The sequence below is a fragment of the Notothenia coriiceps genome, unplaced genomic scaffold (genome assembly GCF_000735185.1).
Source record: "Notothenia coriiceps isolate Sejong01 unplaced genomic scaffold, NC01 NC01_scaffold00020475, whole genome shotgun sequence".
NCBI lineage: Eukaryota > Metazoa > Chordata > Actinopteri > Perciformes > Nototheniidae > Notothenia > Notothenia coriiceps.
The window spans coordinates 198,243-218,062 of record NW_011353176.1 but is presented as its reverse complement, the minus strand read 5'-3'; the positions used below and the strand labels follow the sequence as shown (position 1 = coordinate 218,062).

General features: G+C 40.9%; 1 protein-coding gene across 1 annotated transcript in view; it reads left to right on the top strand.

Annotated features, from left to right (window-relative positions):
- Positions 1–18,126, top strand: part of LOC104952735 (heparan-alpha-glucosaminide N-acetyltransferase) — a 28,560-nt gene extending 10,434 nt beyond the window's left edge. The window contains exons 9-19 of the mRNA XM_010779607.1: positions 3,077–3,153; positions 4,733–4,763; positions 4,872–5,032; positions 7,972–8,084; positions 8,887–9,008; positions 9,609–9,732; positions 9,841–9,927; positions 11,255–11,332; positions 15,059–15,129; positions 16,188–16,300; positions 16,877–18,126. Coding sequence (XP_010777909.1) covers positions 3,077–3,153; positions 4,733–4,763; positions 4,872–5,032; positions 7,972–8,084; positions 8,887–9,008; positions 9,609–9,732; positions 9,841–9,927; positions 11,255–11,332; positions 15,059–15,129; positions 16,188–16,300; positions 16,877–17,058 — 1,159 coding nt within the window. The 3' untranslated portion in view covers positions 17,059–18,126. The remainder of the gene's footprint in view (positions 1–3,076; positions 3,154–4,732; positions 4,764–4,871; positions 5,033–7,971; positions 8,085–8,886; positions 9,009–9,608; positions 9,733–9,840; positions 9,928–11,254; positions 11,333–15,058; positions 15,130–16,187; positions 16,301–16,876) is intronic.
- Positions 18,127–19,820: the final 1,694 nt, after the last annotated feature.

Genomic DNA, 19,820 nt, shown 5'->3' with positions numbered 1-19,820 from the left:
TCTTGGGTTTGGAACAGCGTGTTGCTGTTGGACAGGAGTGATGCATGTGATTGAATCTGGACTCCCTGCTAGCCTTAATTGTGGCCTGGGGGTAGACACAAAGCACGCCTCTCTGGAAACAGGATGCTGGTGTGGCTTTGACCTCCCCCTAGCCAAATAATTGATGTAATAATACAGTCGACATATCAGCACACATCCACACGGCCATAGATCTCCTGCCAAAATAGAGAACGAGAGGAAATCCAGCTCACAGAGGCAGCGTCCAGCAGACAATTGGCATCTTCTCCATCTGTGGCTTCCTTTTGGATGAAAAGCCATCTGAAACCACTGTGCATATGAGCTGAATTCAAAACACCACATTGTATTATTTACTCTGGGAGCAGTATTGGTTAAATACCCTTAAAGGGGCCTCAATAGGATTGTTGGGGTTTTCCCTTTCCTGTAGTATTTTATATACATTTCTGTGCATGTAAATGGTCTTCAATGGCTAAAATCCTTAAGTTCCCTCCAGAGAGAGTGAATCCCCCCTGCCTGAAACGCCTCAATTGGACTCCTTTGTTTACTTCTATAAAATTGTTTACATCATTATTTAACACTCACGCTTCTATTGGATAGCGCTCCAACACTTTGTACGTGATAGGCTAAGGGGTGGCTCATTTCTAAGTGGTTGACCAATCAAAATAGAGCTGGCCAGCTAACCAATCGGAGCAGACTGGGCTCTGGTTGGACCTTTTTGAACATTAAAGCTTGTAAAGAGGTCCCAGTAGAGGCACAAAGTACAAATATGAACCTGAAAATGAGCAGAAGAGGGACCCTTTAAACCAGACTTTACAAAAGGTTCAAGGAAAGGCTACATTTTGATTTCATTTCTTTCTGTTATGCAGTTTGCCGCTGAGCTTAATCTTATTAGATGAAATGTCTCTCTGGGGTTACAGATACTTGTCACATATTGACATCCTGATAGGTAATACTGGAAATTCTCATAACTGACAACACACTTAATCAAACTGTGACTCAAGATTAACGCTGCGTTGCCTCCTCAGCCCTGTGACTTATGATCCATTCTCCCTGATAAGTAACAACTTTCTGCTGAGAACAGACACATCATCTACCATAAATGCTGAGACATTTCTGATGGCAAAATGCTTTTCTCCTGAGCTGAAAGGTTTTTCTGATCATTGCTCAGGCTCCACTGACATGATATACAGAGAACAGTGGGGTACGGTTGAACGTTAATTTTTCTAAAAGGATTTGCATTTTAATCTTGTGCCACACTGCTAAAAGCCTGTCACCAGTTCCCTTGCTGTGGGAAATCGCACCGTCAGTAATTCATACAACAGTAGGAACAACTATTACAGCAAAACAATGGATTGTCGTTTGCATTTAACACCAGGTGGCTGACTCATTCCGTTCCTTATTTTTGACTAAGCTCCAAGTTTTCCTCCGATTCAGTTTCAGATATGCTCTGATGTTTGGCCACACAAAAAAAAAGGAACCTTGGCATTCCCACTCAAGCAGTAATTTATTATGACTAGGTTGGATGTCAGTGTATTTGATATGGCCAGTGCAGAAGGTAACTCAATACTCTGCAGTGATAGAGTGTAACTATCCATTTGCAATGGGGAAAAGTACTAAGCTAACACTCTAATTGGTAATGCATGTACAGTGATTCAAATCAAAGAAGTCCATAAGCGTCTATCAGCGAGTCATAACCAGTTGTCACTGCTGCGAGAAAGACATGTATATCTGTAATCCGTTAGCTATAAATCACATATACTGATTCCCAGGCATGAATAAAGTCTATTACCGACGTGACAAATTCTCATTGGAGAGCTTCACAGGGATATTTACAACTTCAACCTGATTAGTCACCAGGAAACAAGCCTGTGGAGCTTTAGCCTGGATATTGTATTAACTTTGGTGCAACATAAAGCAAAGTGATCTCAGATCCCATCATATTAATCATTTATAGTTTCCCTTAATCACAATTGGCAGACACCAGTGACGCCTGTGTGCTGCCTTTGAAATGTAATCTACCTAAAATAGAGCTCTCATTCACAATGAGAGTGTTTTGATTAAATAAATGGCCAATAAGCCCTGATATTGCAGGGACTTTCACCAGGCTCCCATGTGGCAAGAGATTTAACCTGTGTCTTTGTCACTATGGCGACTAATGGATTTGTTCGTCAAATTTTAAATGATAGCCGGCATGCAGATGGGTGCGTGCGTGAGAGAGATTAGTACACGGACACATGTAGCCAGGTTTACCTTACTTTAATAGCCCTTTTGAGATGATAGTGGCCGATTAGAATGTCGTATCAGCAGGTTGGGGCTAAAAGAGCAGTAATGGCTTTGGTGCACCTCTTAATTCAATCTGGGCAGAAAAACAAGAGCAGGCAGATATAGTACAGTGCATCTTATCAGAAAGTCTATTTCTTAGAGGTTGTCCTAATCTTATTGTCTAATTTATTTTTGATTGAATAAAACTTGGATTAAAAGCTTAAATTCAAGTATTTAACATGGTTAAACAATTTAATCTCCCTCTATAGCCAGACCACGCAAATATATACATATTTACCCACCCAAGTTTGTGTTGTGTAATGGCCCCACTCATTTTCTGACATGCAACGCAAACACCTTTTTCCCCCCAGTATCTGATTCAGTGAAGCACTCCATCACGTGTGCTGTTTCAGCAGCCTTGGCCAGTGCTAAAGCATAAAGTGTATCATATATTAGAAGCAAAGTCTTTAGTCAGCACTCCTGCTTGAGGAGATCCAGAGGACAAGTGCTCATTTCCTGAGTGATTCATAATGCTTAGATTGCATTACCTTGCATTTGGTGTGTGACAGAATAAGAAAAGCCCCTCCCCTCCCCTCTTTAAATATAATTCAACCCGAATATTGTATCAGATGTATAAATTACGTGTTAAGAAAACAGCTATGATATGACACAGTTATGCTGAATTCAAAACACATTTAACCCTAATTTCCATCATTTACTGAATGAAAAGAATCCAATTGTTGCTGAATAACTCAACAGCGTGCTATAGTGCTTACTCATTGTAGTGTCTTTGTAGGTTTTCCCTGACAGTGATGGTGTTTGTGAACTACAGTGGAGGAGGCTACTGGTTCTTCCAACATGCACCATGGAATGGTTAAGTATATGATATGCACAGAAATACATCTTAAAGGGGCCCTATTATATACATCCTCTGGTTCGTATTTGTATTTTGTGCCTCTAATATGTTGTGTCTCCGTGCTTTGATGTTCAAAAAGCTGTTTATTTTTCTCATACTGTCTGTGCTGCAGCACCTCTTTTCACCCTCTGTCTGAAACCAGAGCCCAGTCTGCTCTGATTGGTTAGCTGGCTCTGTTGTGATGTTGGTGAACTGCTTAGAGATGTCGCACACCTTAGGCTATTAAGATCAAATTGTTGAAGTGCTAGCCAATAGAAGCGTGAGTGATACATAGTGACCTTACTATGTTACAGAAATGTAAACAGGAGTCCAATGGAGGAGTTTGGGGGGGAGCCTTTGCTGACCATTTACATGCAAAAAAAACTAACACTATTTGTCTTCCCTTATCATATAGATTTGATAAAAGCAATGATTGGGGATTTTGTTGGCTCATTGGATTATTGTTAAAAATAAACTATGTGGCATATAAAGGTTTGTGGTACTTTCACATTTTGTTCCAACACGAAAAAAAAAAAATGAGATTTAGAAACATAAAGGCAATCGCCAAAAGTAAAAAGCTAGTGTTTGCATGTAATCACGTCACCACCGAAAAACGTAATAATATTTCAGCATGATGACATGCAGTTTAATTTAACCACTTGTTAGGAATTGTCTTTTTTTCTTAACCACAGACCTTATTTCGGCATCCAACGAAAAACCCATTAAAAAAACATTTACTTCTAGATGCAGGAACAGAAATTGCGAAAATGCTGACTAATTTCCAGGTTTAAGGACTCATTCCTGTAGCCCTCTATAGCTGAAAGGACTGACAGCTCACAGTGGTCAGTCTGCCTATACTTGTAATATTTATGTACGCCTTCTTTCAACTCAAGCCAGATATGAAATGAGTGCATGAACTCGAGGCAATTATTCAACAGCAGCAATCTCCTCATTGTGTCTGCAGCATTTCTGACCTGTTGTCACTAATTATGATTAATGCAGTCTCAAACCAAACACACAGGATGCCATTCCTCACGCCAGCCAAATCAAAAGGCACGATCCATAGATTCGTGTTGTTATTAACAACCGGGGAGGAGACGAGGGGAAGGAGGGATGAGATTTTAAATGGCAGCTGAGCTGGGAGAATATTGGAGGGGGCAGTGAGGGAATGAATGCTACGAATTCTGTGTCCTTTTTCTCCATGAATATAAAAGTTTAAAATGTCACTCAAACGTATTAAATCCATGTCAGTGTTTAGGGGTGTTCTCAATTTAAATCTTATAATAGCCTGTCTGCCACATCTACAAGTGTGTATTGATTTTAGCGCGGTTTGATTAATCTCCTTATTGCTTCTGTCACAGGAGTGTAGATATTTATTCACCTTTTGGAAATAGAAAGATAATGGCTGATCAGCACTTAGGGACATTGTTCTTAATCCACCTCCTAGTCCTTTTGGATTGAAGAGATTAGGAAAGGGCAAGAACTCTGTACAATGGCATTAAATACAAGTATCTGTGTGTCTATTCATATTAATGTTTGCCTCTGGATTCGTTGCAGGCCTTACTGTGGGAGACATTGTCATGCCATGGTAAGTTTAATACAAGAGGACTGTCATATATTCTCACTCCCATTATAATTCACTTAAATATGCATATTTATTTGTGTCTTACTTGTGTTTTATTGTTATGTCTTCTAGGTTTGTGTTTATTATTGGGACTTCGGTGGTGTTGGCTCTCAGATCCATGCAGAGGAAAGGAGTCAGCCGCCTGCAGCTGCTGCGCAAAATCACCTGGAGAACAGTCGTCCTGCTGATGCTCGGCTTCTGCTTCCTCAACTACTCTCCCAGAGACGGACCACGTACGTGAGACATATGCAGCACTCAATTATTAATGGAACAAATACTTTATATGTGGATGCGTTTGTTCTGTGCTTTTTAATTTGATCTATAAGGGGGAAATGAACATAGACGCTGACAGGTTTAATAATATGTCCAATTGCACATGCACAGCACTCAGAATCATTAGAACCATCAGAGGACAGAAAGAGGCAAACAATACATTTGCTGTTGTATTAAATATTTTGAAGCAGATTTTATCACAAGGATTTTTCAAGATTCATTCCATATAGTTACGTGTAGCCCTCCAACTATTAGTAGGTTGTGGGTAGGTAAGGTAAAGGTAAAGGTACTACTTTGATAATCAAGTAAATGTTTCAGTCATAGTTCAATAAAATATGCAATACTTTTGATGGTTTCACCTTGTGGAATGTCTTTGAGCATCATAATAAACTTGTATGTGTGTAATGTTCAAAGCAAAACAAGATGTCTTTTAACAATAGCTTGGGTTATAGGAGTAATCATCAGCATTTTTACTTGTTTCAAAGGCAAAACAACTATTTTATGAATTCAGAAATTGTTAGAAGACTTGTTGTTTATGAAAACACCATGTCTTATAATAAGGAGTAATCTACATATTTTTAGTATATTTATAATATGCAGAAAACTGCAGTTTGTCAAGTGACAAAGACAAAGATCTAGTATATGTTTAAATCCAGACTTGTGATAAAAGCCAAAGCTGCAGGGCCGTGTCGGGGGTTATAGAAGGGGAAGCTGGCTGAAAATCCACATTTCATTGTCCACCTGGGGATGCGCGGGGCGCCCCTCACACATTAGCCCTCCCCATCGCTAATGGACTTTCCTGGGTGGATGTCTGCGTAACTGGGTTAACAAAAATATTGTTATTGTGTGTGTAGTCTAAAAATCTAGCACCGGGGGACGTTTAACTGCAGCGGATTGAGCAAAAACAAGCGCTGCGGTAATGGACAATTACAAACAGATAGTGTTACACTCTTCAGCCCCATGCAGCTGCTGTGGAGGCTGGAGGCATAACAGCACACTGACTTTACCATAAACTGCAGCTCTGCCCTCCGTCTCCAAGGATGTCCTCTGCAGCTCTGTCCCAGGGTTTGATCTAATAAGAGAATGGAGTCATATCGGCTCAATATGTTAAACCATTTCAATGTCAGACGAGACAGAAGAAGGTGTTAACCTTTAACAGAAACTATGAGTCATTTCAAATAAACCTTGCTACGGTTAGATGCACAAATCATCGTCAAAGCAGAGACCTTGAAACTCCAATATATTTTTATTTTGTCCCTTTATTGAAGCACTTGCATAATACTTTATTTTAATGGTTACATTTCACATTCCATTAGATTAACTCAAAACGTAGTGTGATGAAGCTAAAAAACGTGGCTGTTACTCTTAAATCCTTAGAAGTTGACGTTTTCGACATACAACAATATTATTTACCTTAAGACGACAGTGTTTTCAAAGTTTGATCTCTGACTATTCACCAGTTTTGTATTGTTTTTGGATGGTGACAAGCTACAAGAAATGATAACGGTACGTCCACACAGTTCGCGTCGCGTTGAAGCTTGCCGGTGGGCGTGTCTGGCACGCGACCAGCAACCAATCACATGAATCTTCCGCCCCGGACACACAAGCACACGGTTTGATTGGCTAGCGCTTGTATTGGCATATGATTTGATTGGCTGGCGCTTCTGTCGACGCTTGAAAAGTTGAACTTTTTTCAACTTTCAGGCCGAGCAACGGATGCAAAGTGACGCGACGGAACCACAATGCAGTTCGGCAAACACTGTGTGGACGTTACGTAACGGAGCGTCCACACAGCAGCGTGCGTTGGCGCTTGGCGGTGGGCGCTTGGCGGTGGGCGCTTGGCGGTGGGCGTGTCTGAAGCTTGGGGAGTCAACGCGAGCAACTTTTGATGCGAGCAACGCGTAGCTACGCTCCCCACAATACAGTTCGGCAAAGCGTGACGTCACCCCATTCAAAATGAATGGGCAGAAGCGTTGAAGCTTCAACGCACGCCGCTGTGTGGACGGGCCCTAGTCAGATAAAGATGAGGTCAGAAGGTCGAGTTCTAACCCCGACAGTAGAGAAGCCTTCAGACGATGAGAAACCCATCTTTTTTTAACTTTTCTAGTATTTGCTAGACTTTCTGATGGTTTAAGTCTTCTCACTTCCACCACATAATCATTATTTATTTTATATCTATCAGTGAAAGTGCTCAGAGGTGGGAAGCAGACAGCAAAGCTTTCACTTCTTAAATGATATTGAACATCAAAAAGGGTCTCAACTTCACACAAAAAACCTAAATAAATTGATCAGAAAAGCAGTTCTCTTTAAAACTGTAAGACTTTCAAGATGCAATTTATATACAATATATGTTGTGGGGGAACAGATATAGTAAATTTTCATGGCGGGAGTGTGACCTGCATGTTTAACAAGTGTGTCATAAGTAAGAGCTTCCTCTTTTCCCGTGAAAGGAGACATTTCCGCCTCTTATTTGATTTGCTTGGATCAATGAATGGGATTACGCTGTTTTCATGGCACTTTGTGTGGCAAAAAGGTTTTCAATTAACTAATGTGTAGATTACCATCAATCTCTTAACCACAAGCCAATCTTATCCTCCCCAATTTGTCGAGACAAAGAGATAACTGGGAATCTTTGATTTGCTTCCCACGTTCTTGACATGTCTGTTTCCTGTAGGCTGACACCATCCCCAGTGCTGTCCGTCATCCTCCTTCAGGAAGATGGAATGGAATTATGGAGAAGATGCTCACGTGTCCAATATTGTCTATTTCCTGATTTATAATTTGCTCACATCAGCAGGAATAGTTATATATCTGTGCTGGTACCTGAGTTGTAAGGTCATATATTCATCACTGAGTATCAGAGCATGCATGAGGGATCATGATGTTGACTGTGTTGCAGTGTCCTGGTCCTGGCTGAGGATCCCTGGGGTGCTGCAGCGTCTGGGCTTCACCTACTTTGTCCTGTCTCTCCTGCAGACTTTCTGGGGCCATGAAGAAATCCCACTGCGAGCGGTGAGCAGCTCTGTCAGGTTCACTTTAGTCTTTCATTACACACCAGGGGATAAAAAAAGTCCTGCCTGGAACAAAACATTTATAAACAGCTAATTCACTGTGTGCGCCTTGAATTCCTGGGTACATCAAAGCCGTACAATGTAACATTTCACCTTAAAACATTCTGAAAATGACAGGACCTATCTTATATGTTTTTTCATTTTAGTAATCCCAAAATGTTTTAAATCCTAGAGAATTGTTTAGTGCAATACAAGTACAAAAAATTAAACTGTTCTTTACTGGTGTTACTCACCTTGTCTCATTGATCGTTGGAGGCAATGTCCCTCCTTTGCAGGGGGGCGTGGTCAGCTGCAGCTCATTTGCCACAGAATCAGCTCTTGTGAAGACAGGGCTGGAAAAGAGCAAATAGAGCGAAATGAGGCATGGCTAAAATGCATGATCTGTTTGGTATTTTGAAAAAAAAACTTCACAGATATGTTTTATATCGGTATGGCCCAATATATTATTCAAATATAGCATGATAGGTCCACTTTAACAGAGAAACAGACTGGGAAAACATCAGCAACAAATCGGATCGCTGCCTCTCAGGGACGTCCAATTTTCAGCTAAGTTGCGTTGTAAAACATGTATTTTTAAATGTTGTGTTTGACCAGTTTAACTCATTGTGTCTGGCCCCTGGCAAACACCTATGATCCTAAAATACTTCATGACACTACCAAACGTGTCTTTTGTTATTGTTTTGATCAACACCCCTAATGGCAGACAATAATTGTGCATTTAACACGATGTATGTGTGTTGCAGCATCCCTGGTGGAACCCCGTCCAGGACGTGGTCCTGTACTGGCCACAGTGGCTGATTATCGTCCTGCTGGAGACTCTGTGGCTCTGCATCACTCTGCTCCTGCCTGTACCCAACTGCCCCACGTAAGTCCCAGCACGGCTCCCACTGTCTGTATGTATAACATACAAAGCCAGATCCACTCATGAATTCACTGTACACGTATGCTTAAAGTGTAAATCCCCCCATGCTGAGATAATCTCCCGTTGGGGCTGTTGCTCTGCAGCAGAGGTGTGAGCGTGCACCTTGAGTCGCTGGTGTTATGAACCTCTGTGATTTATGGGCCTGTGGTGGATGCTTCAGAGGGCATAATTAGCCAATCTGAGTCTGTCATGTGCAATAAGAGGAGCCGAGGCAGAGGATCCATCTTCCTCGCTCTGCGTCTTCTGCTCATTGCTGCTTTTTGTCTGCGTTTTCCCCCCATTTACGTGACCCTGCATAACATCACTGTTACAATACTCCTGGTTCAAATAGGAGCTCTTGTGTTTCCTCCAGCATCTTGTTGAGCTCAAATAAAGAACTAAACTAAATCTCTCACATTGGAAATGTGGCCTGAGGAACTTCCTTTGGTTAAATCATCTCATAAAATAATTTTTTAAAAATCCTTTATAGTTATGTTGTTACTTTTTCATTGCTATTAGAATGCCTTGTTTTCGAATGGTAACTACTCTATTGTTTGTTATCAGAGGGTATTTGGGAGCTGGTGGAATTGGGGATGACGGTCTTTACCCAAACTGCACTGGGGGCGCAGCAGGATACATTGACCGATGGATGTTTGGGGATAACATGTACAGATACCCCACGTGCAAAGTAAGATCTTTTCACACACACCTTTCATCATTTTACCAATTCTTCTTAAAATCGTGCAGGTGGTATTAAAACAACCTTGCTTGTCCTTGTTGTCTTGCTTTTGTTCAGGAATTGTATCGCTCCACGCAGCCCTTTGACCCAGAGGGGGTTCTGGGTACAATAAACTCTGTTGTCATAGGATTCCTGGGGATGCAAGTAAGATGGTTTATTCATTTGACCTGTGTGATTCAACAAGTGGTACAAGAGTATTTCAAGTTTTGAGTCGCTTTTGTGTGTCAATACTTTTCTGTTGTTGTTGGATGGTTCTTAATTTACTATCGCTTTTAATAGGCACAATGCTTTTTATTATACTTTGTTTAGTAAATGGGTGGTTTGGCCGCATATTGAACCAATGCAAGGCTAATTGAAGGGCTACTTATAATTAGTTTGATGATGTCAAACATTTCATCACTCTAAGTTTTTCTGTGATTTGGGGGAACTCCCTTAAATTCTTGCAATACTGGCCTCTGATTGGCTGAGAGCAGCAACTTCTTCATATTTGACCAAAGCTTGTTATGTGAAGGCTTACTGGTCAAAAACTACTGGCAGAAACTAGTCTCAAGAATCAATAACTTCCGTACAATTATACAAATATTATTTTTCATTTCTGTTCCAGAGCTTCTTTAACTAGAGGATCAATGATGGACTATAATGCTCAGACTTTAAAGAATGATATTATCAGTGAGACTACAGTTAATTATGTTCTCTGTTCCCTTACAAAACAGGCTCAAATGTTTAGATTATGTTGCCGGTGCCAGCTCTTTTGATTGAGCTTAGAAAATCCTGTTTTTCTTATTGTACACCTGCAAAATCAACTAACATTCAGAACAATCTAAAGCACAACGTAACTTCTATAAAAAATGTTGGTTGATTAATTTGCCTTAAATGCTGTGTTACATTGAGTTAAAATACAGGTAGATAATAGATTTCTTTTTTAAATCAAGGCTATGTGAAGTACCTTTTTCCCACCTAATTGCAAGTGCACAGCTGCCCTCTTTTAATGACAAAATGTTGTCAGAAAGTGAGGAGAAGGGTTTGGTCTTTAGACCTGAGCTTCTGACGGCGACAGCGTCACTTTTAATAATTTGCGTTGTGGGAAGTAGCCCTGCAAAAGCAGCCACATTGCTTAATTCCCGGTGGGCGGTTAGCACTGAGCCCTTCCGTCAGCGAGTCTTAGACGACACGCCAGGTGTCCGTTGCCCTCCTCTGTGCTGCCCGTGCTAATGTCCTCAGCTGAAACATATTCATCATCACCAAATTAATCAGAGGGTGTGGATGACTTACACGCCACATCTGGCTCAACAGGATAGGAGAAATGTGAGCGCCACGTCAGGGACACAGCATTGACATCCCAGGCATATTTGGTTACCCAAGGGCAAATACATGCACACACCCGTTACTGGTGTTTACATGGTATTTCTCATTAAATGTAGGATTAACTGAGTTGTGGTGTCCCTGCTTATCTCTGCCTCCTTCTCCACAGGCTGGGAAAATTATCATTTTCTACCGGGGGATAAACGTCCACATCCTCTATCGATTCCTCGTGTGGGCCGTCATCCTGGTACGTTGCATAATATGGGGGTTTGAAACACAGCTGGGAAAGTATAGAGTATAAAAGTCAATTAATAACTTAAAACCAAGACAACAAATCACCTTCTCCTGCTCCTGTGACTCACACCGGGCTGAGCACTTTTATGGTCCTGCGGTTTTACTTCGCCATGAAGGTAGACTGCAACATGTTTTTCAGCCACTCTGGTATTCGCTGGCTAAGCCATTCATTAGCAGGACTTAGTCCAGGACATGTGTGTGATCTCAGTACAATTAAACAACATCCATGTGTGGCTGTATTTCCGGGCAGTCATGAGTATCCAGCGCCCCGGGGGGGTAACACTGTCTCTCATTGCCGGTGCCTCACATGTGGTTGCAGATTAGAAGAGTTATTCAATGTCTACTACAGTCTGCAGCATCTAATAAAGGGCACAATTAAATCATATACCTGCACACTAAGTCTCAATAAACATTTAAAGACAAATCATATGACTGTATGGACAGTTTGGTATAACAGAAAAAATATAAAAATTCATTCGAACCCATAATAAAAACACACATTTTGATAGTTATCAGCTCAGAAAGCAGTTAAGCACTTTTTTGTTTTGGATCTTTTTTTATTCTGGGTGGTCTCACAACACAAGAAGAGGCAAGCTGGCAACTATTTCATTTGGAGGGGGATTGTGTCCCACAGGGAGAAGCCAAGTGTTATATGAGACGTCCCGTTTTGCATTTCTAAACCTGTGACAGGAGGCTGTTAGTCCGTCCTAACGAGATTGACAGATATCCAGGAGGAAAGGCTTTGCTGAGCTTTGCTTGTTTGTTTGCACAGTACAGTGAGACGCTACAGGAGATTGTTTGCAGAACGGGGTTAGTTAGCATGAGCCTGCATGCTGTGGAGGGAGACATCCTGAAGCGGCGGAGCTGTGGCCCGAAGCGATGATGGAGCCGGAGAAGCTGGCTGCCTCACTCAGCCTTTGAAACTGGGCATGATGAAAAGAGGCTAGTAGACGCAGTCAGAGAAAAACACTTAGTTTAATCCCATTAGTTTGAAGTTTTTTTGTATATATTACTGGGCCTTTTCTGATATTTCTGGTTTCTGCAGACTGGCATGTGTGACTGTTTGACCAATGTGATTAAACCTGACAGAAGGTTCCTAAAATTAAGTAAACAATTCCATCCATTAACTTTGTTTTATCGTTACTGCATTTATGCAATATTTCAATAGAGCTTTTAGCCTTCATAATATTTCTCTTCCAGCCGTTACTTTCTAATGATATAAAGCTTTTAAATCCTCAGCATGTAAGAAGACACTACAGAGAGAAATGCAGCTCTGTGCGTCTGCATTTAGGCCCAATGGTGCTTTGAGTATGCTAATATGCTCACAGTAACAACATGCTAATGTTAAGCAACTATGTTTACCATGTTCATCATTATAGTATAGTTTGGGAGAATGTTAAAATGTATTTATTAGCACTGAATAGAAAGCATATCTGAGGTTAATGCAAATGTCTGACCTGGGGATGGTGTTAGATGGAAAGCCAGAGGATCACCAACGTCATTACAATTCATATTTTGACCTCATGGTGGCACGATATGAGAACTAAGGGGTTAACCAAATAGAGATTCATCATCTGGGAACAATGAATGTCTGTACCAAATTGTATGCCAATATATTTAGCAGTTGTCAAACTTTTTACTAAACGAGAAAGAATCAAGTTAATGCTCTTGCTAAAGGAAATAAAAGGAAGGTCCCCAACCCCAGAGCCATGCTCACAGTATATAAATAAATATATATATATGGTCCTACAACATTATTATAATCAAACTAGAAGGGCAGAGAGACCAGACCTCTAAATAAATAATAAATAGTCCAGTCTGCCATGACATGCAAATCTGCAATTGCACCCACTATATAATTCTGGATGTTTTTCCAAAACTAACATTTATTATTTGCATGATATGCCTTTACATTTACATAAATGAAAAATAAAATGGTGCACCTGCCCCACGATTCGGATCCGCTCAAACCTTCCTTGACTCATGCTTCACCCTTCCACCAAGTTATGGCAGTATTTTTTCAGCAATCCTGCTAACAGACAGAGATACAAACAAACCGAATAAGACTGTAATAGGTCTAACATTTATGCACTAAATCCAATACAAGAAATCCAGCACTGGAGGAATGGGTCTTTTTGTGTTTGTAAATCGGGAAGAATAATGCTCATACATGTGAGAATCAATTGAAATTCTGTTGTGAGAATGTAATATCATTAACCTCAATTCCTAAATGACAAATCTCCCCATTATGTCTCCGGGTGTTGAATCTTATTGACTATCATTGTGGAGCGAGTGACTGGAGGGAGGTGAAATAAATTAGATCCATTTGGCTTCTCCCAGAGGCACAGAGTGATAAAGTAACACAACAGGAAATAAATAAACATTAGGCTTTTATGTTTCGCCACTGTATCCCCATGGGTTCACCTGGTAATGTCACATAGATGATGATATTCAAAATTGTGATGTTGAGAGACGTTATATTCAGGATCATACAGTGTTTAGAGCTGGATCAATACAGGGACGTAAAATCCCAGTTAACTGAAATAGAGAATAACAATAAAATAGATTTTCTCGCACTGCAATTGTTGACAGAGAGAGCTGGAGTTTTTTTTATTGATTCTGGGAAGAGATACAGACCGTGAGTAAAGTGTAAATACAGCATATGTGTTCTGCTTTGGTTCTTTCTTTAATCTCAGCTGAATCTATTTTTAATCCCACTAAATGTTTTTCAGCGACAAAGAAAGCAAAATTAGTTTTAGCGATCGGCCTTCTCTTCACATTGACTTTTCTAATACGATTTTGCCTCAGAGGAGAGGAGAGCAGAGCTGAAGCCTCTTGTTTCAGACATGTGCTCTTGACATTAGCAGGCCTCCACAGTGGAGGAGGGAGCTCATTTCTACAGGCATCCAACCACAGAATTGATATTATGCACAGGAGGTTCACAAAGAAGTGTTGATACAGTAAAGGACAAGCTGGGTTTTACGCCACAGTTCTCTGTTCTGTTATTTCTACAGCAGATTGATATCCAGGGGCGGCCATGCATCTTCCTGCTAATAAACAACAGTCCCTGTTAATTAAAATCCAACGATCAGGCTCGAGAAGTGAGAGATTGAAATTGAGCGATTGCCCCACATACCAGCCCCGTCCCACATCCTGCTGCCTGGATAGCCTGGAGACTCAATCCAGCCCCGGCTAGGCTATTTCCACACCATCGATTCTGTCATCTATACACATGATGGATATCCACCTAACAAGCATGTTTGGATTCTAACCACTGCCCTGGGTTTCTCTCTGGAGCACAGAATGTATCCTCAAGTATCTAAATGATATGTAAAGGTAAATGGATGAGGCAGTAACAGCTCTCATTGATGAAGAGTCCATGAGATCATACACTATTCCTCAGTACTGTGGTTAATAACTGAACGTGGAGTCCACCTCAAATGGGTGTGACTCTGAAGGGGGGGGTGTCTACGAGGAGCATAACATTCCAGCGTGGACATATTGGCCTGTTGTAGTCCGATATTGTGTGTGTGTGACTTGATGGACTTTGCATCTGACTTTAGATAATCGGTTAATCCTCCGGACTCTGCTTGATTCTGATCCTCACGTTTTAGCAGCCCAATACTGCTCACTTTATCGCCCTCCATCGATTTGAAATCTGTTTCATTTCTATCCTTAGGGAATCTCTGCAGCCATCCTTTCTAAGTGCACGCGAGATGGAGGATTTATACCTGTCAATAAAAACCTTTGGTAAGTGCTTCCTGACCCTCTAAATCCAGCCACTTTTCCTCACAAAAGAAAGGATGGGTTTCCAACAGGCACAAATCAAGGCTGCTAAAACACGCGTTTACTTACCTCTAACGACAGCTACGACTGTAAATGATCACCCGCGCTGTCGGGAGTGTGAGGTGGAGGGGTTATACATCCTCCCAACATGATCACTCTTCCTCACAGCCAGGAAAATAAAGGATGCTTGCTTTATCCTCTCTAGTCATTCACAACACATTTGACCAGCTCTGTGTGATGGAATGGGATCAGGCTCTGGGAAAAGCATCTATATAACCGCGGTGTAGTCTAACCGCTCCCAAACTATCATATGCCTTTTTGGTAAAACAAGGCACGTCTGTAATGGTTTTGCATGAAATACAACCTCAGACGTACATTACTTTACGACCTGCGCATTCTTTCCACTCCCACATTCCCCTTAATATGAAGTGAATCATTTTAATGTTGCAGCAGGAAGAATACCATTTCATCTGTGATGTGTAAGCAAATTCTTCATGATGTTCCACTGGGGCCTCCTGCTAACGCTGCGCTCATCCCTGGCCATTACCTGCCTGGCTTTTATAGGCAGTTCATCATACACAGGTTATTGAGCCCTTGAGTACGAGTCCCTGCCTGGATGTCTAGAAGTAATTAACTCCCAGCTAAGAGTCCTTTTTGGCCCCACTTCAGCGGAGATAAAAAATAAATAAAAAAAAGCCAGGAGGCTCCGGGAGGCAGCCATTTTACATCAGATGGTATTACATCAAACATTCTTGCACTTAGGAACAGACAGGGACATGGCTGGCTGGCACGGCTCCACGGGGCACGTGCCAAGGATCCACTGCTGATGCCTTAGAGCAATCCAGCAAACTGTCCCGCAGTTTGCTGGAGTGCCTCGAGACCCCTGGGTGTTATTTATCTGCAGTACAGGATTGATAGACCCAGTGTTTTTACACCCTTGTTCACCACTTTAGTGATGGCCAGATGTACAGAGTGAAATGTTGCTGTTGTTGTAAAGTGTTGCTGATGGTTTGTTTCCGCAGGTCGTTGTCCTTTGTGTTGTGTATGGGCAGTGTCTCCTTCCTGCTGCTGGGAGGCATGTACTATGTCACTGATATCAAAGGCTGGTGGGGCGGTCAGCCATTCATATACCCAGGTACTGCTTAAACGCTAGCAAAGAATGACATGTATTATACAGGGGTAAATGTTAACACTCTTCTACTCTCTATTAAAAAAGCTATAATGGAAATGTTTACATCGATTGAACACATGACTATTTGCAATTATGCACTCACTCAATCGTTTATTTATTTCCTCAAAGTGGCCAACATGTTAGTTTTTACATGTTTAAAGGATCCTTTTCAGTTGTACATTAACTATTAAAATGCTGGTCTTAGAGTTCGACCAAAGTTATTAGTAACACAGTAATTAGCCCCCTGGATTAGCTATTGCAGCTAATATTAAAGGAGTCTACTGCCATTTCTAAAATGGCCTTGATAGCTTTGTAGGGGTTGTTATTACTGATTTGGTCAAGCTAAGGTTTTGGTCAGACTCAGAGACAAGCATTTGAAGTAAAGTTTAACTTTTCTTTTTAAAGCTTTTGCACTGCCTCCCCCAATATAGTTGTTTTATCCGTAATGTGTTTTACAAATGTGCAAAGTAGGATGAGATTTCCTCTAAAGAGTCTTGTTCGATAGGATCTTATTTTTGTCTCTTCTCCTCCCCTCCTCAGGGATGAACTCCATCTTTGTATATGTTGGTCACACTCTCCTGGGGTTCTACTTCCCGTTCAGCTGGGAGATGCGCTTCCAGGAGAGCCACTGGGAGCAGCTCTTCCAAAGCCTGTGGGGGACTGCATTGTGGGTGCTCATCGCTTACCTGCTGTACAGGAAGAAATTCTTCCTCAAAATATAAACCAGGATGCTCATCTGTCATATTTTACATTCTGTAGATAACATTATTTTATTGTTCAACTCTAACAATCCCAATTTATTGTTAGGTATGTGGAATACAATAACTTCTGTGGGAAAGGTGTCCGACTGTTTTTGGCTTGGTTTACTTTCCAGTAATGTACAACCTACCCATGTACAATTGAGTTGTACTAATGCTTACATTTTTTTATCAAACACTGGCTGCACGAAGGCAAAAATGATGAAAATGTATGAATATCTATGAAAACCTAAAGAAGATGTTTGTTCCACCGTCAGTGTGGGCAGCTGAGGATTTATTTGATGCCACTTGTTTTGTGCACTGAATACACTGATTAAATCAAATATACTGAGGTGGTACTTAACAAATTAGGCCGAGTGATTCCACTACACACCAGGCCAGCCATTATGAGTCTGTTGCCATGGCCACTCCTTCCCCTTCTGTGCGTGTGCGGATACCATCTGCTGTCCGAGTGACAGTACTTTAATAGGGGTCAAGATGCACGGCTCACAAAGGAGTGTCATTAATGGGAACGACACCTCTTGCACTCATTGTGTTAGAAAATCTGGGAAATTACAGAAATCCAATTCATCAGAGAACACAACAAGCCGCCTTCAAGAGCGTGAGCACATTTTAGATATTCAACACATGCTCACCTACTGAAACGGGGCTTATTTTTAGAACATAACATTTCCACGTGGTTGAGTATTGAGTGATTTATTGATATTTTTGTTTACATGACAGTATTGAACATGCTGTGTGACTTTAGCATCAGGTGATGTGTACATCATGAAATGAACATCTAGTTAATGAAATGACAGCATCACGCTGCTCTTCCAGAGTGAAATCATATTACACACTGCTCAGATGGCGTAGTAACGGTGTAATATGCTGTAGTGATTTTGGTAATTATCTTATGAACAGTCTGGATCCCTGTAGGTGCATCCTGCCTTTTTGAACAGGACTCTAGTCCATAATTGCTTTCTCTAAACCACTGTGCAAGAAATGGAAACGCATCTCCTCGAGATGAAAATAAAATCAATAGTGACTTACCAAGGGGGTCTAAAAATATCTTTGTGTGTTTGCATGCATTGATAAAGCTTTGTATTTAAATGTAAGCATTTAGCTGAGTCATTCTGAGAGACTTACAGGAACTACAACAGCGCAATGAGCTCCATTAGAAACATCCCAAGAAAAATCTTAAGGGTCACCATAGCAAGGTCTAGACAGCCGAGATGATTAGCATTGTGCTTATGTTTCAGATAACATTTCTGCTGAACCCATGATACAGGAACATTGTCATAAAAAGCCCATAAAATAGCATTGTGGTTCCACATACCATGACTACACCACAACATTTCCTTGTCTTTATTGATTCTTGTTGAGCATTATGTCTCTTGATACCTATAGTCTGTCATATGGAAACTTTATCCCAGATGCAATGTTCTCATTGAGACCCCTTAGCTTCTTATATCACATAATGATCCGCACGCTCTCCCTTGATACAGAGAGCAGCATTACATTCATCCTCCTATATCGTGTAAGTGACCATTTGGGTATCTGTTAACATATTGATGTCAATTTCACATTTGAAAAAAACATGATATCTTGGACATTTTCAAGCAATAACTTTATTTTAAATGTAATTAAAGGGTTTTATTTTAGGGATGGCTCGATAACACTTTGATCATGTCCGAAACCTTAACGGAAACATTAAGTAACGGCCTTGAGTCCTTTTCCCTCTTAAACTAAGCTGTTAATAATACATGGACACACTTTTCTTAGCCATCTACTCCCATGCTCAAACTAGGAAGCTCAATTGTATTCCCATACACGGTTACACAATACTTCTGGTGCTTTTTACTGTTCTTTTAGCAGTTGTTACAAAGAAAATTGTAATTCCGTGTAAATTACTGGACGTAACTTAAAACTCAATGTAGCCTATGCCTCAAAAAAGCTGTTTAAGGCTAACGGATTGTTTCTGTAATGATTTATTTATTTTTTGGCCAGTATTGTACTGATAGTATACCATCCCCAAAAAATGTTGTGGCTGAGCCTACAAAATAAACATTTAAAAAGCTAATCTGGATATTATTAGATGTTCAACACACGTGTTTACTATAAATATAAACTGACAACATCTAAAAAAATGTTTAGATCTTGCTTACTTCTGATAAAGCTTTCTTCCTGTTTATATACCGTCTATGGTTTCCTCACATTTGTCTTCCTTTTTAAACCCAGGAAACATATTGAGCAAACCAAAGACAGCAGGTGAAATATAACAGCATTATTTTGTTCCACTTGGTGAAAGTTGCTGGAGCTCCTGAGAAGCCCTGCTGTCCCTCTGCAGCCCAGTGAGCTCCAGTGTTTTTGCTCCATGCAGGGACATTGATTGGAGAGCGATTGCTGTGTGACTGACTGGTGTCCTGCCCTGAGGCTGCAGCAATGCATCACTCCACACCACCCCGTCACGGAGAGATCCCTCACTTAAACGACAGGCAGTCTTTAAACCTGGAGTCACTCAACTGTTTGCTCTTTTTGTTCTGGCAGGTATAAGCGTGGTTCCTACGTGGTATTAGTGGTGGAATAATTGTATTATCTCCTACTGAAGTAAAAATGAAGTAAAACCACACAAAAAATACTCCACTACGAGTCAAAGTCCTACATTTGAGAAAATTACTTGAGTAAAATAATGTAAGTATCAGCAAAATATAATATAAGTACATGTTCTTATTGTGCATTAAAGC